This window comes from Dicentrarchus labrax, unplaced genomic scaffold (assembly GCF_905237075.1).
Source record: "Dicentrarchus labrax unplaced genomic scaffold, dlabrax2021, whole genome shotgun sequence".
In the NCBI taxonomy this organism is placed as follows: domain Eukaryota; kingdom Metazoa; phylum Chordata; class Actinopteri; family Moronidae; genus Dicentrarchus; species Dicentrarchus labrax.
In genome coordinates, this window is record NW_026136720.1 from 17070978 (window position 1) to 17087155 (window position 16178).

The 16178-nt window shown below is 40.3% G+C and overlaps 1 protein-coding gene across 1 annotated transcript; it reads right to left on the reverse strand.

Annotated features, from left to right (window-relative positions):
* Nucleotides 1–58: 58 nt before the first annotated feature.
* Nucleotides 59–14225, reverse strand: dhtkd1 (dehydrogenase E1 and transketolase domain containing 1). The gene is made up of 17 exons (XM_051381115.1): nt 13940–14225; nt 13564–13716; nt 12088–12299; nt 11785–11979; nt 11320–11589; nt 10822–10993; nt 10125–10323; nt 8392–8704; nt 7594–7678; nt 7367–7506; nt 7094–7244; nt 6874–6980; nt 5175–5339; nt 4995–5077; nt 4587–4753; nt 1711–1796; nt 59–1621 (listed from the first exon to the last, which is right to left on the reverse strand). The coding sequence occupies exons 1-17, from the start codon at nt 14109–14111 to the stop codon at nt 1520–1522; spliced, it is 2772 nt and encodes a 923-aa protein (XP_051237075.1). The 5' UTR covers nt 14112–14225; the 3' UTR covers nt 59–1519.
* Between the last annotated feature and the right edge of the window lie 1953 nt (nt 14226–16178).

The window sequence follows — 16178 nt, forward strand, 5'->3', positions numbered from 1 at the left end:
CAGCTGTGTCGGCTCTTACACAAGCATGAGATTAGGAGAAAAAGAAACACGATGCAGAAACATGAAAATACATTTATTTGAAAATATTTCCATTTGAATATTTTGGTTTGGTTTATTTACAGTAGCCCTTTAATGCCTTTAATTTATTTTTCAAGTGTTGATTAAACCTTGATTAAATAATAATAATAATGATTGTACTTCTTAGCCCAAACTTGTACCATAAAATGTCCAAACACATCAAACTCCAGGCTGGATAAACATTTAACAGTCAAAATGGTAACAGCTCTCTTTGTTAGTTCAGAAATCCAGTTAAAGGACTCTCATTCATTCATAAATATTTAAAGGACAGGACAATTTAGATTCCTGAAACATGAAGCCTGTACAGGTTTGACACAGGTAAGACACCCGTGCTACAAATATGATGGTCAGCAAAAAGTGCTTCTTTACTATAGTCACATTGTAAACATCGTCTCTAAGGCCTCGATTCAGATCCAAACCACATTAGCACCATAGTGCCGTCTACCTTCACACATGAAGAATACAGACATAATGAATGAGAGGAAGGGGGGAAACAAGCAGTTTTTGCCTTCAACCATAAACATAATAATTAAAACCTGTTTTTGACTACAAGAGTACAATTAACATTATTAACACTATTCTCTTTAATACTTCTATGTTCTTTATATTATTGACTTAACTCCACATCCACATCATCTTAAAAGGTCCCATTCATCCACCGTGCAGCAGTCCTGCACATTTAGCGATGATGGAGGGAAGAACAGCAGATACAGTATGTAGTGTAGTACTGATGCTTGTCTACTGGTTATAGACAGGGGTTAAATTGGGCAGGGGCTCAGCCCCGGCACATAGGTCTACACTCCTCTATGTCAGGGGACACTTTGCACATCTTCAACAATATATATAGTTTTACACTTTCCTCAGGCTTAATAATTCAAACAATGACTCAGTCACTCGACCTCAGTCTGTCAGACAGCACAGATGGCAGAGTAATAAATGGATGGCACCAACATTTTTCACCAGGGGAGAAAAATAGGTCAGAAACTGAATAACAGTAAGTTCCCTCCGATCATTGGTAGCTAACTTTCACATTAAGCTAACTGGCGAGTTAAACTGTCATGCGAGCTAGCACGTATTGAAATCTCTCAGCACTGTCAGGAATATTAATAACACTGCGGCTGGGTAATGCAGGCTAGTTTGACAGTTTCCTAGCGATAACATTAATTAATGAAAACGAACTAGCTTATTTAATTTTAGTTTATTAAGCTTTTTTACACTCTATTTTCATTTAGATAATGTGTGCATGTTGCATATTTGATCTAGAATTACTTTAATTAACATTTTAGTGTGCAGAGCAGAGGGTTGTCTCACCTAGTTATATTTTATTTACCATTTGTCAAATGATTATGTAGTCTGTGGCAACCCTAAAACCACAGAGCACCCCCCACATAACAAATCCCAATTTAACCCCTGGTCAAATGGTTCCCAGTCTTGGAGAAACTTAAGAGAAGGTAGCGGTGAGGATGGCCTCTTGTTGTTGGTGATGGAGGGTCCCGATACCAACAGCAGGGGCGGGCAGAGCAGGTCGGCTTACTAACCGGAGCTGAGGAAGAGAGGGGAAACAGTATAATGTGTGTAATATCACCTATCTGTATCATATACACTGTAGGTTGTATTATCTGAAACACTCACCTTGCAGGCCAGCTGTTTCTCGAACCTGGGAGCTACAAAAGACCAGGGACCCATGTTTTGAGGCTCCTCTTGACTCCATGTGAATTCTGGGGAGGATTATAAAAAAGAAGAAGATTATATTAAAAGTAAAAAGAGGACGTGATTCACAGTGACCAAACATGTGACTTTGTATAGTTTAGGAACCTCTTTGGTTAAAGTTCCTCTCCTGTCCTTTGACAACAGAGTGAAGAAATTGCAGATCAAACTCAAACCGGATTCGCTTCAGCTTCAGTGTGTTTGAGGAGGTGAGAACAATAGAACAAAGACCTGAAGTGAAACCTAAACTTGCAGGTTTTGTTCCAGAAGAAAGAAAACCTAATTCAGAATCTCAATGACGTTTGTAACAAACGTACTAAAAGTTCAGCCTTGGAACGTAACTTCACTCAACAGTATTTCATACATAAACAGGAAGTCTACATTAAAAAATTATATAATGTAATTGTTTATTGTTCATAGATATTTTTTCAAAGTGAAATGATTATCTGATTACTGATCTTGTCATGTATGAATATCGCTGTTTTTATCCGTCTTCTATTGTAGTAGATTGAATATTTTTGGGTTCTGACATTTAAGGAACCAAATTGTTAATAGAAAATAATCAGGCGATTAACTGAAAATGAAAATGATAGTGCTGGAGCTTGATTCTTTTTGTTTTTACATGTATTCGACTTAACATCACCGATTAGTTACAATCCTCGCGCTGCTGTGTGGGTAAAACACATTTCAGTTTTTCAGAGAGACAGACGGAGGAAACCCTCAATGAAAGATTGCGCTGCATTACTACAAAGATGAGATGGAACAGCAGCAAGTCCAGAGGTGACTTTAGAATTTGAGTTCAATATGTTAAAACTAGGGCTGCACGATACGGTTAAAAGTTCATATTGTGATTATTTTGATATTGCGACATGATTCATTTCTGCATCACAAATTTAATTTCTGCTGAATTAAAATCATGTTTATGAGAAATTTCTAGGGTCTGTACCAAACAAACATGTTTTTATTACATCGGCAGGACAAGATTTGTAGGCCAGGGCCTCTCTTCAGAACTACAATACCACAATAGATACTCACGTGGTCATGTGATTTCTTTAATAGTTCGATATGATCCGATTCTTTAATTGTGAAAACAGCAAAAATCATCTTCATTAAGTACAAGTAACAAAACACAAAGCGCAAATAAAAGGACGTGCACACTGTTAGCCAGTACTTCCTCATTCTTGGAAAGTCTTGCATGACAAAATGAAGCAATCACAGCTGCAGTCTGGCTTGACATTCAGGTACCGTGGGCGGACAAAATAACAGAAACACAGCACTGAATACCACTCGGGTGAAGCGAATACTTCAGATTTTTGTTTGTCACTGATGCATCAGTGTCTCTTGTTTCTTTAAAAGTTTTTATAACGTTGTCTTGAGGATTCACTAATAAAAGTGGCGACTGTCAGACTGCTGAGTGGCATTCAGCCTACTGTGACTCACTTGTGTAGCTGCTTTTGTAATTGTTTCTCTGCCCGACACTCAAATTAAGACAGCTTTCTCATCGAGTGACTCTGGTCCTACTGAATCTGAAGTGAAGGACTGAACTGCGATGAAGAAATATCACTTCCTTTTAAGCAATGATAAAATGGAAATAACTTTCTGCCGTCAATAAACGTCAGAGGTCATTGCTCACTTTAAATCCCTTTCACCTTTTACAAGAAGACTAAAAACAAAGACATATCTTTTTAAATAATAACAACCTCATCAGGACAAATATATATATATATAGCAAGAATTAAAAGGACATAGGTTCCAACATATGTACTTCCAGTATGCCAGACTAGTGTTATGGGGGCATATTTCTTTATAAAAGCAATGTTAAGAGGATTTGAAGAAACAGTGATGAGCTTTTAGTTTCTCTGCATTTCATTCATATCTGGAACAAACTAAAGCTCCAATTTTAAACTCTGATTGTGTCTGCTTTTTTTTAAAATTACATAATAATAAATAAATAAATAATAAATTACATATTGGGTTTTTATTGCTGCACTTTATCTGCCACATAAGATTTATCCTCTTGCTTATTATTTTGTCTGTATGTTATTTCAATATAAATCACGCATTATCTTTACTATTGTGCTTTATATTGTTTTAATGCATTTTTAAAAAGGTCCAGTGTGTAACATTTAGGAGGATCTATGGGCAGAAATGGAATATAATATTCATAGGTATGTTTTCATTAGTGTATTATCACTGACAATAAGAATTGTTGTGTTCAACCTCTCGTGCATCAGTCACAAAGACTGTGGTATTATGTGATGCAGCGAGGGGAAATCAAATCGTAACATATGCAAAACATAGGAAAAGCATGTTTGGAAAGAGGAACAGTGAACACAAAGAGACTACAGAGCTGAATATATACCTCCGATTGTCTAAAGGAAAAACAAACATAATTGACTTATAATTTATGTCATGTTTATGTAAAAAAAATAATAAAGAAATGTAATAATAATCCCTTTGACCTCTGGGAAGTTGGAATATGCCCTTATCATTTTTTGAAAACATCAATTAATTGATATTTAAATGAATAATAACAGAAATAACATTATGAGTTGTGAGGGTTATTGTAATGTCTGATTTATCCTCTACTGTGTTTCTTCTTTGGTTTTTTCAGTAATATGAAGACCAGGAATATTAATGCAGAAGAATACAGTAAGTCCTTCACACTGAAATGTTCACAACAGGATGAAGTGTTAAATTAAAGTGTTCATTTGTACATAAACCCAAACAAAAAGGACTTTTCCACAATGACTAGACTGAAACAAACGTATAAAGTCAGTAAGCCTGAGAGCAGTGAATACCTTTAGCATTGGGGTATCTTTTGAGCTCCTGCTGCAGGGCCTCTAGTGGGAACGGACATAGTTCCTCCACACGGATGAGTGCTGTGTTCTGATTGGCTGCTGATGTCTCTCGCTGTTTCAGCAGGGCATAGTAATGCTTCCCTGAGCACAGCACCACCTTCTGGACACTGCATGGAGGAAGAAAGACAAAACGATCTAGGTTTAATGTATGTGTGACTTAAATAATGGTTTATAAGTGTCCCTATAAAGTTTTATTGTGTTTTATTAAGGGCTGCAATGATAACCTACGACGCCTTGCAATTTGAGTTATTACTTTATATTTATTTCACCATGCTGAGGCTCACCGCTGCAGAATAAATTGCAATCATTAGAAAAAGACTTTTCACGATCATGTTGTGACTTCTGTACCTGTCTGCTGAGACTGAAGTATCACCCAACACTGGTTTGAAAGACGTTCCTGGTGCCAGCTCAGCCAAACTGGAAACTGCCCCCTGCGAAAAGAACAAACATTATTTAGCCACAATATCTGCGAAAAGAAGTTGGGACTGTTGATTTGTTTCTTCTTTGCAAGGTCTTAAGAGTGCTTACAGAAAACCTGAGCAGTGTCTTGGGTCCAACCACAATGAGGGGTTTGCGGAAATTACGGATCATCTGTCTCCTCAGCAGATGGAAGTACTGAGCAGGAGTGGTGGGATTGACCACGGCCATGTTCACAGTGTCTCCGTCCACACCCTCCTCTTTACTGTCACACATCTAAGAGACAAAATAGGACGAGTTAGCAATAATTTACAATTCAGGTAATGTGTAACACAACCAACTAGAAAGCTGCTGGTAGAGCACGGACATGCAGTTCAGAAACATACAAACTTCTTCAGTCTCTGTAACAGAATATGAATGCAATGATATTCAGCAGCGGAGACTTGCAGGTCCTGATGCCCTGATTCCCACCAGTTAACAAATATAGATAAACTAGTACTTTGAAAACAATACTCCTCTAAAAGAAATGTTCTTTTAAACCCAGGTGTGTTGTTTTGTTAACAATTAAAGCCCTGGTGGCTCGCCTGGTGGAGCTGGTGCCCCATGTGCCGGGGCTGAGTCCTGCACAGGTTTGACCCCGACCTGTGGCCCTTTGCTGTGTGTCATCCACTTCCTCTCCCACCATTCCTGTCCCTCTTTGGCTATCACTATCAGCTAAATGCAATAAACCACTACACATTCAGAAATGTCTAACACACTAAAATCACTCCTCATGTACGATACAGTGCACGTTATTTACCCTCCGCCATTTTCTAGTATCTTAATTGTGAAATCTTTGCTCTATATAGTGTTCTTAAAAGATCCCATTACATTGTGAAAAGAGCAGCTTCCATGCATGTATTTAAGCTAAGATCCCCAGATTGCAATGAATCACGTTTATAGATTAAATAATTACCGCTGTCAGTCTGTGATGACTCAAAATGACAGTGATACTTAAGTGTCTGAAATCTCCATTTACTGCTTACAATAGTGTAAAAGAGAGAGTCAATTATATAGGGAGTACTGACTGAGTGAATGGGGGGTGATTTTTGAGATGGCCTCAATCTGATGACTTCCGCCTGCTGATTGCTGGTGGCCAATTAAGAAGCATTATCTCTGTTGATTTGTTATTGATTTTACCTGTTAACAGCCTGTAAAAATGCCCTCTGTGCTCCATCATGTTCTTTTGTACTGAAGAAAGCAGAGCTGTCAGAACCATGACTCTCACCACTGTAATGACGTTTTTTTTCCCCACTATTTTTGCACAAACTTTTTTGCCCTGTAAATTGAAATTTAGTATTTTATCTAATACTACTCAGTTCATTTCTTAATTCCCTGTATGCAGGTGCCATTTTGCTTATTTAGATCTTTGCACCAGCACATAAAGAGAATGTAAGGGCACGCATGCGTACATTTGCTTATTTTCTCTGTTCGGAGTTCAACTTTACTGAACTTTGACCAACCTCAACCAATAGCAAAGACAGACCGTGTGTGTTCCCTGCACTCGCAGGTAAAACTCTTTCCATGTTATGAGTAGTATTACATATCTTGAAGCTACAAATGGACGGCAGGGAAAAGGTAACCTCTGTACTGGCTGAGGTAAACATTAAACCTCAATGAAAACTTCCAAGGGGTTTTTGGTATATCATTAAGCAATACATGATAAATCTGCAGGACTTGAACGTGTGTTACAACTATGTATTTACAACTGGGACAAAATCAGAAGCTGGTAACCTGGTTAACATGAACGTGGCATTACAGTCCCACAGACCTGGAGGAAGCGCTCCATATGGCAGGATGAGTGTTCAGGTCCAGCGCCATCATAGCCGTGAGGCAGCAGGATCACCATCCCATTCTGAAGCAGCCATTTGGCTTCACCTAGGGACACAGCAGTTTCACAACTGATGTACAAAGATTTATACAAAAGTATAAAGATACTGAGAGTGATTGTGGATCTGTTGAAAACACCAGTAGTCAGACCAAAAGTTTACCTCCAGAGATGAACGTATCGAAGATGATCTGCGCACCGTTGAAGAAATCTCCAAACTGAGCCTCCCAGATGGGAAGGAGCTTCGGCTGTGCGATACTCATACCATATTCAAATCCAAGCACCGCTTCCTCCGACAGCGGGCTGTTACACACCTAAACACACACAAAGACATCACAATGCTCCACATGAGAGGAGGAAAATGTCTGATATTTATGGAAGAATTGATGTGTCACAATTTAGACGGATCGGATTATCTGGTTTATAAGGATTTTACCTCCAAGAAAGCGGTCTGCTGAGGGCTGATGTGGTTTAGAGGGATGTACATGTCATTAGTGTCTTGACACACCACCATGGCGTGTCGCTGACTGAATGTGCCTCTTCCAACATCCTGTCCGCTGATTCGAATATTAAAGCCTGTAACAACAATGACTTGAAATCTACAAATCTGTTTCTTGACAGCAAAACAATTTAATGATTCTCTTCTTTCTGCTTGATACTGACCTTGGGAGAGCAAAGAGCCGAAAGCCAAGGCCTCTGCTGTGGACCAGTCCAGTTTGGTCCCATCTTCCAACTTGTGCAACCGAGCCTGAGTTCACAAAGGAGAAGGAAAGAAATCATCAGCTAGCTGCTGCCAGGGTTCCCACTCTTGTTAAGAAATACTTTTCCAGAGTGTTTCCAGGACATTTTCAAGTGGTTTTTCTTGACCATACAAGACAGCACTTGCTTCCAAACGGTCATATACTTTACAGTAAGGCCTAGTATTGAGTCCTATTTTTAATGATGCAGGGTCAATGATGTGGCGTGCTTGGCTGTTCTCACCCCAGCCGAAGTGTTTGTTACAATTAACTTTGCTGTGCATGTATTTAACAACCACAACAACAAATGTGATCATTAATAGGCTGTATGCATGTAGATATGAACATTTACAGCATTTCCAATGGGCTTTTCTGAGAATTCATCTCATGAATCCTGGAAAAAATAGACTGGGTGTCGAAAAGGTCGCTGCAAGTCTGTTCCGCTCTGCTCCACATCTGATAAACCAGCTTTGAAGTGTCATACCACACAGCTTATCCTTCTAACAGTTTAGTTTCAAACTAAATACGCACAAAGGTTAACATAGGCGATCGACAATTACACAACTCCAGGACAACATCAATTATTTCCAGGATATTTGGTCATTTTAATCAAATTCCAGGTGTTTCCATGACTGGAAAACTAGTCTCTGAATTTTTTTCCATGTTTTCCAGGACGCGTGGGAACCTTGAAAAGACGCTTCAATAGAAATGGCGATGGGTGTACCTGTACATGGGTCCTCCCAAGGTGGCTGTGCAGCTGGATTTGCTCAGGGATGTCCACAGATTTTGCGCCTACAAACTGCAGCAGGGGAACAGGGACACCCGTATCCCAGGTGGTGACTTTGGCCTGGGGTTCCACCAGATCCCCCCAGCGACCCTGCAGGTTGGTGGGTGGAGGGCTGTACAGGGTCATGTTGGACAGCTTGTCGTTGAGCATGCCATAGTATTTGGACTTGATCTCGTCACGCTCGACATCGGTCATCAGACCCTCAGAGATCAGCTGGTCTGAGTAAGAGTCGGGGACGCTCTTACGGGATCTGTGAGGATGCAACAGTGTGACAATGTCTGATTATCAACCATTTTTTTTACGATATGCAATCCATAATATATCTGTAGGGGAATAATACTTTTGTTATTTAAACTGTCTATGTTTTACTCAGAGAAAAAAAATCCAATCTCCAAATGGAATTTCAAGACAGACAAGTCACTGTTCCCACTGGCTCCACTAGTGGGCAAATACTTTAGTAAAACTCAGTGACACAAACAAACATTTAAGACTTTAAACTGAACTGCACTGAAGTTACACATAACCAAGGTTTACATTAATCAGAAACCTCCTCTTTGTAGGAACTTTGTCTAGCACACACAGGAGACTTTGGCAAATTACAGGTCATTTCAGAGTTGGCCGTGCACGCCTCGTTAAGATGAAGTATCGCGTAGCCAGATCTATCTCCACTGCTGTGCCAGCTTTGGAGAAAGAAAGGCCTGATTCAAAGGTGGAAAATCATGCAAATTTCCAATATTACCTTTGCCTACAACAGCATTTAGGACAAAACACATATGATTTCATTATGTTTGATGGTGTTCATACAGAGTGGCAAAGAGGCATGGAGATAAACAGTGGGGAATAACATTTCAGGGCCAGTTGACTGTTTCAGTGGTGTGTGTATTTCGCTAATGCAAAGCTCAGCATGTCCAATATCCCTTTCCTTGTTGGGCGGTGGGAAACCTACTGAAGAAATCTGCGCTGCTTGTAGCCTCACGAGCAGGACGCACACTTTTACTTTGTCGGATATTAATGCCTTTCTTCGTCATCTGTGATGTGAAAACATCAAATTTCCACAGTCAGAGAAAGTAAAAGTGTGTGTCCTGCTCATATAGTTTAGTTATAAAGTCGCACAGCACACCACAGAGCATCTCTCCTGCAGGGCTGCCAACGGCGCAGGTCAAACATGCGACTCAGACTGATATAGGAGTTCAGTGTTGAAAAGGCTGTCCTGACCATCCTTTCATCTCGCTGTTAGAGGCTTTACTGTTGCAGTTCCCTGAAGCCTGGTGGGCTCCGCCCTGGGGCAGCAACACACTGGAGGGGCGTCTTTGAGAAGATGAGTCGCAGCCGCAGGGAGAGGGAACGGGGGTCTTGGCAAGGCTCACACTGTGGAGAGTGAGCCTACACGAGGCATGGCATTTCGCAGGACAACCAGCGCCTGTTGAACGTGTCTGTTTTTTGGCGGGTGGGGTTTAGCGGAGTGATATGAGCAGCAGAGTGAGAGAAAGAGGTTTTGCATTCTGTGTGTTTAAACAGTCTTAAGGCTACGATAGGCAAAGTTTTATCCAGGTCAATCCAGTTCATCTGCTTAAGAATCCTGAGAAATATGCTGTATATGCTGCAGTAAGCCTTGAAGTGATGGTGAAAATGTGTTGCGATACAAAGTACATAAAGTACATTTAACTGACCGGATGATCTTGTACATGGCGGGGTTGGTGAAGAAAGGCTCGTCCAGCTCATTGTGGCCCCACTGACGGTAGCAAATCAAGTCGAGGATGATGTCTTTCCTGAAAAGCCGCTGGTACTCCACAGCCAGCCGAGTGGCCCGCAGCACCTCCTCTGCATCATCTCCATTTACATGGATCACAGCACAGTTCACCATCTTACCTGTGATACAAACGTGAGCATTAGTTTTTGATTTTAAAGGTGTGTGTCCTGCTCACATAGTTCAGTTATAAAGTCCCACAGCACACCACAGAGCATCTCTCCTGCAGGGCTGCCAACAGCACAGGTAAAACATGCAACTCAGGCTGACATAGGAGTTCAGTGTGGCGCTGAACTTAAAAAAGACAGAAATGGTTGAATCTTTGTATTAAGCAGCCAAAAGGACAGGAATAATAGCCACTGAGTAATGTACAAATTCTGAATAAGGTGCAGCTCAATAGTGTATATTTTCATACAGAGCGAGAAAGTGAGACCCAATCAGAAGTGGTCACTGGAGACGAATTTTAATGCCAGGTGTAAACTGACATGCTTAGATTTTCCAACTTGTGATCGGATCACCCAAGAAAGATTGATACCAGGTCTAAACAGCGCCTCCGCTTCCTAAGATAGTAGCAAATATCGATTATATTGATACGGATGCTTTTTACAAGTTTGACTCACCGACATCACTACAGTAGAGGGATGATCTCGCCCTCTCGGACGGGGTGGTGTAACCCACTTGGTTGTTCACAATGAGGTGGATGCTCCCACCGACTCTGTAGTGAGGGAGGTTTGAAAGGGTCAAAGTTTCTGGCACAATCCCTTGGCCAGTGAAAGAGCCATCACCATGGACCTGTGGAGAAGAGGACCGACATTGTCTTGAAGTTTCAGTTATATAGAAATAGAAGTTTATATATACATTTAAAACATTAATATAGCAGAGAGTAGAGTCTGAGTTAATGAATCTAGAGGTATCACCCAAAGTTACAGTCGGTTTAGTACCAAATTTCCTCTGTTTCAATGTTCATATGAGCACCTGACAATTTAAAGAGACTTAAAAACTGTGAACCTATCCTTTAAAATGCCTGGCTCTGGGTCCACACCAATAAAAGATTATTCAAAATGTATTAAGTTGCTCTTCTTAGCTGCATGTGTGCATCAATTGTTGTGAACCAGTACCTGCAGACAGACGACTCGGTCCCCCGGCTGGGCGTTGTCTTCAGGTGAGTAGTCTCCTTCCTTCTTGAGCTGCTGCCTGGCTCTCGTTTTGCCCTGAGCCACGGGGTTGATCGCTTCCAGGTGAGACGGGTTGGGCAGCATGGTCACATGAAGAGTGTGTTTAGCTCCAAAATCCAGTTCCACTGAGGAGGTGAGGTGAGAGAGGACGTCACCAATAGCAGGCGAGGTGTCGGGGAACTCGCTGAGGCCACGCATCTTACGGAACATGAGCTAGAGAGGAAAACAGTGTTTGTCAAGACGTTATCTTCCTCTGGTTGGCTGTTTGGCAGCCGGCCGTGACTTTCTGTTTACTTGTGCTGCTGATTACAGTAGAGCAAAATCAAACAATCTAATCTTGTTATCAGGTCAAGGATCATTTCAAAGTATACATGTCTCATTAAATGCGGCTGTCTCGGGCTAATTAACCTCTGGTGGGAACTTCAGTAGGCCCGTCAGGAGGTTGAGTCGGCCTCTGTGCGGCATGCCGATGACAATGTCAGTGACTCCGCTGTGGGCAAACTGGTAGAAGAGCTCGTAGAAGAAGCCCATCATGCTCTCTGCTCCTTCTCCTCCGTAACGTTTCACAGTAGCAAACTTGGTGGCCAGAAAGTGGTCAAATTCCTACAGGTTGTGAGAGAAAATATATGACTTTATCATACAAAACATGATAAATAATATAGTATATTTTTTGCATTGAATATGGGTGTTATTCTCCTCTTTTGGACCCACCTCAGATTCAAGCATAATCTTGGCCAGCTGCCTCCTCTCCTCAGCGGAGAAACTCTTCTTCTTGAGCTCCTCAAAGCGGTCAGCGAACCACTCCCTCTCCTCTAGACTGCTCAGCTGGTCGGTCTCCACCGACAGGCGGCCACAGTAGGCTTCTTCCAGGTAGGCCTGAACCTCTTCCACTGAAGCCTCTGCTTTGCCGAAATGTCGTAGACCTGCAGATGCACATCGAACGAGCAGTGACAACATCGACATGTGAGGTTTTAACTGATCGTGTCTGGTGATTTTCATATTTTAGTTATGTTTGTTTCAGTCCTGTGCCGCTTTTTTTGACTCCAGTCTTATCTAATGAAGATTATTTTATACCTGATGTTAATGAAATTAAGTAGCTGGACTTCTATTCTAACATCAGTTAAAAAGTAAAACCATCCTCCAACCCTTTCCTTCCTTAGGTTTATAAAACAATAAAATGTACCGGTAGATAAAATTTTTTATTTTTACTGTGATAATTTCCATTGCAAACACTATAAAGGAATATTAATAAGTATGACAACAAATAAAAAAATAATAAGTATGAAATTAAGAAAAAATAATAGTAATCACGCAAATAATCACAGGTTAAAAGCTCTTTTGATTTCTTGAAAGTGGGGTTAAGAATAAAATGTTTTAAAAAAGGTTTACCAGGTTGGTTTCCTAAGTTTCTCTATATTTTCTATACATTTTCTGTAATTGGCAACAGGAATACAGTAAGTGTATTTATTATTTTTTTATTATTATTTATTATTATTATTATTATTATTGTTTAATGTATTAAGTTAGAGGGAAGAGGACGATTTAAGACTAACTACTTGCATACATTAGTGCACGAGTACTTTTTACAAAGTACATTTAGCTGATAATAACTATTTTACTTACCCATCAGTAAGATTTTGAACTTTTACTTGTACGGGAGTATTTATACATTGTTGTATTGCTACTTTAACTTAATTTAAAGGATCTAAATACAGCTTCTACCACAATCAGTGGAATCATTATCAGTGAAGTTTATACCGCAATGCAAATGAAAAAAGAAGAAGAAGAAAGACTGTTTGGGTACACCTTAACACCTAACAACATTACATAATACCGCATATACATGAGGAACAAAACATGCTAGACATTGTCATTAGGGCTGCAAAGTATATCAGATTATTATCAAACCCGCAATATGGTGCAATGTCTAAATCACAGAAGCTAAAATAAGTAACAAACCAGCATTATAAGTGTGCTGCAGAGAGGCCCTGGCCTACAAATCTTACGTAAGAAAACAAAAAAATTTCACATCAGGATGATTCAGGACATTTCAGTGAAAAAATATGATGCAATAATGACCAATCACAATATGATTTATTTGGGGGGGGTTACCATTATGTGCAGGCTGAATTGTCATTATACCAACCACATGCTTCCTGCACGTTTCCACCCACAGCTGACATTTACCTGAGGTGTTGAGCTGTCCCGTGAGGGTGCCCCTCAGCACGTCTATCTCCGGGACGCTGTCAGCAACGGGCTTTTGGGGCAGCAAGGGGTTAATTTTAGCAGCCTTGTGTCCATGTGCTCTGTAAGCCTCCACCAGACGGGCAAGACCATGATCTGAGCACACAAAGCACAACAACAGTCAACAGGTGAACCATCCTAACACCACATGACAGCTTCAAGCGTCCGCAAATGGCAGCAAAGACATCCTCTGACAACTTCATTAAAGTATTTAACACAATATACAACTGGAATAAAATAAGCTTGCAAACAAAGAGTCCTCGTCTCCCGATGTGGGTGAAGTTAGGTTGTCTGTACTGAGAGTTAACCCCATACTGACCTTGATTTAGTGCCGCGATGCGGTCGCTCTGCAACTTGTGCTGGCTCTCGGTGTTTTTGGGTCGGTATCCGTAGACACCTCTCTCGGTGTGGTAGCAGCAGCCGACAACCTGCCGAGCGACCCGGGGCGGCAGTCTGCTCAGCGACTTGCTCAGGAAAAGCACGGCCGACATGTTTTTTTTTTTCTTTTAAAGAGTAATAATGGTTTTAATCTAGAAGCGGCGCACACCAACAGCTACAGGACAGCCGCCATACTGCCGACAGAGGGACGTTGTGGGAGGAGACGCCGCATCGGAAGCCCATTGGCTGAGCTTCATGGACTCGTTTCACAACACGGATACGAGCAAACGTTTCACTTTTAGTTTTTTGTTGTTGTTGTTGTTGTTGTTGTTGTTAAAGGTTTATAAAGGTTTATATTTGCAGCACAAGAGGGTTCATTTTGTAGCGTTGTGTTTAAAACGAGCTTGAAAATGTTCGAAGTCACTTGAAGTGGTCTTAGTGACGTAGCGCAACAAGTGTCAAGCGACAAGCATTGTGCTGCGTTCATGGCCGCCTTGTAAATTCCAAAACTCCACGTTTGAAAGGTATAAATTAGAGTTCCTCTATAACCTAATTACTGTGATGTATTTGTCTCATACTGGGGTTTGTATGTGTATTTGATTCATAAGACAGCAGTCATTTGAATTCCCTCAGAGTAAATGGGCTGGAAGTGATCACTACTTGATGTTGTGTTGGTTTCTCTTTGTACACCTCTCTCCTTCTCTGGGACTAATGATAAGTAACCCTTAACACAAAGCTAACTGTTATACTAATAATATTTGAACTGTGTTGTGTTGCCCCTCTGGGCTTGTTAGTTAAGTTTTATGCTCCTGTGTTCCACTGGAATAAAATAATACAAAATAAAATTGAAAGAAAGAAAGGTTTAAATCAGGATTTCAAACGGGCTTTGATTCGTCAGCATAAATTCAATCTGAGTTCACACAACTGAGACCTTAGACTCAAATGTTAACTGCAGCTGTGTAAATGCCTTATTAACTGTAAGAGCTGAGCCGAACCCAACAGACCTTTTTCACAGCAGCCGTTTGGACATAAAATAGTTAGGTAGATACAGGTGATACCAATGATACTCCATTCAAACAGAGTCAGGGTGCATGTTATCTTACTGGGAGGGCTCTAAATGAAGCAGAACCTTAATTAGTATAATTTGTGACACATGTGTGTGTTTGTCCTACTGTTTCATGTCAAAATGGCTGCTGTGAAAAAAAGGTCTATTTTCAGTACCCAATATTATCTACCTGTGCAGCTGCTGTTATTGTACTGCTCACTTGGTAGGTTTTTAAAGTTTTGGTTAGTAATAGAAGGGTTAGGCCTATAGCTGTTTAACAACTCAGTATATTTATAAACAATATTTTGTACTTTAGTAACTTCACTGAACTCCAAGAATTTAACCATACTGAAAATGTATTGTGTAGTTTCTTTCACTCAGGTGATCACCCAGAATGCCTTGGCATTTTTAAATTCTTCAGTGCCAAGATGTACAACCAAAGTCGCACAGCAGACCGAGACAACATGTCTGGTCTCCTGCATGATCTCAACCACTGGGTGGAGATATTCACTGCATTTCCCTATAGAAGAGATAATCCAGAAGCATTTGCTCTCATGAAGTCCTAAATTACTTTATATTGCTGTTAGACGTCATGTCTTAATTTGGGGGAGGAAACTCTTGAGGTGAATTTGTCATAAGGATGAAGAGTAAAAGAAGAGGAATGACTGTTTTAATATTAACTCATTGTTTAATGTGACTCAGTCTGTGAACTGTGGTCAATCCATATAATCTGATGATCATAAAACATTTTACACAAACATTATTCCCTGTTTCAAGGGGTCATACTGTACATTATTAAATTAATTAATATTTAATTATTAATTAGCAAGGTGATCTCATTGCAGCTTTAATAAATAATAACATCAAAATGTGTTTTGATTATTGAGATCATGGAAACAACTTCATTGTCTTTCCATGTAATCCTCTTAAAGGACAATTCAACACAAAAATATTCATTTTTATTAAAGATAGTTTTCACATTCTGGCTGTTTTCTAGAACCAATTCGTTGGTTTAAAAAGTGAGGCGAGGTTCTCTTTGTCCCGGTAGAAATAACTCACTCTATTATACTGATATCACTATGCTGCTAACGCTTCATTCTCTCTACATACAGTTGGTCTAAGTTCATTCTCACGG

What these genes read in the sequence shown, in the direction of transcription:
- dhtkd1 (XM_051381115.1), bottom strand. Translation starts at nt 14,111, where the DNA reads ATGTCGGCCGTGCTTTTCCTGAGCAAGTCGCTGAGCAGACTGCCGCCC. An exon ending in AGATTATGCTTGAATCTGAG is followed by an intron (nt 11,980 to 12,087) that starts GTGGGTCCAAAA and finishes CACAACCTGTAG; the next exon opens with GAATTTGACCACTTTCTGGC. An exon ending in CGGCTCTTTGCTCTCCCAAG is followed by an intron (nt 7,507 to 7,593) that starts GTCAGTATCAAG and finishes TTGTTGTTACAG; the next exon opens with GCTTTAATATTCGAATCAGC.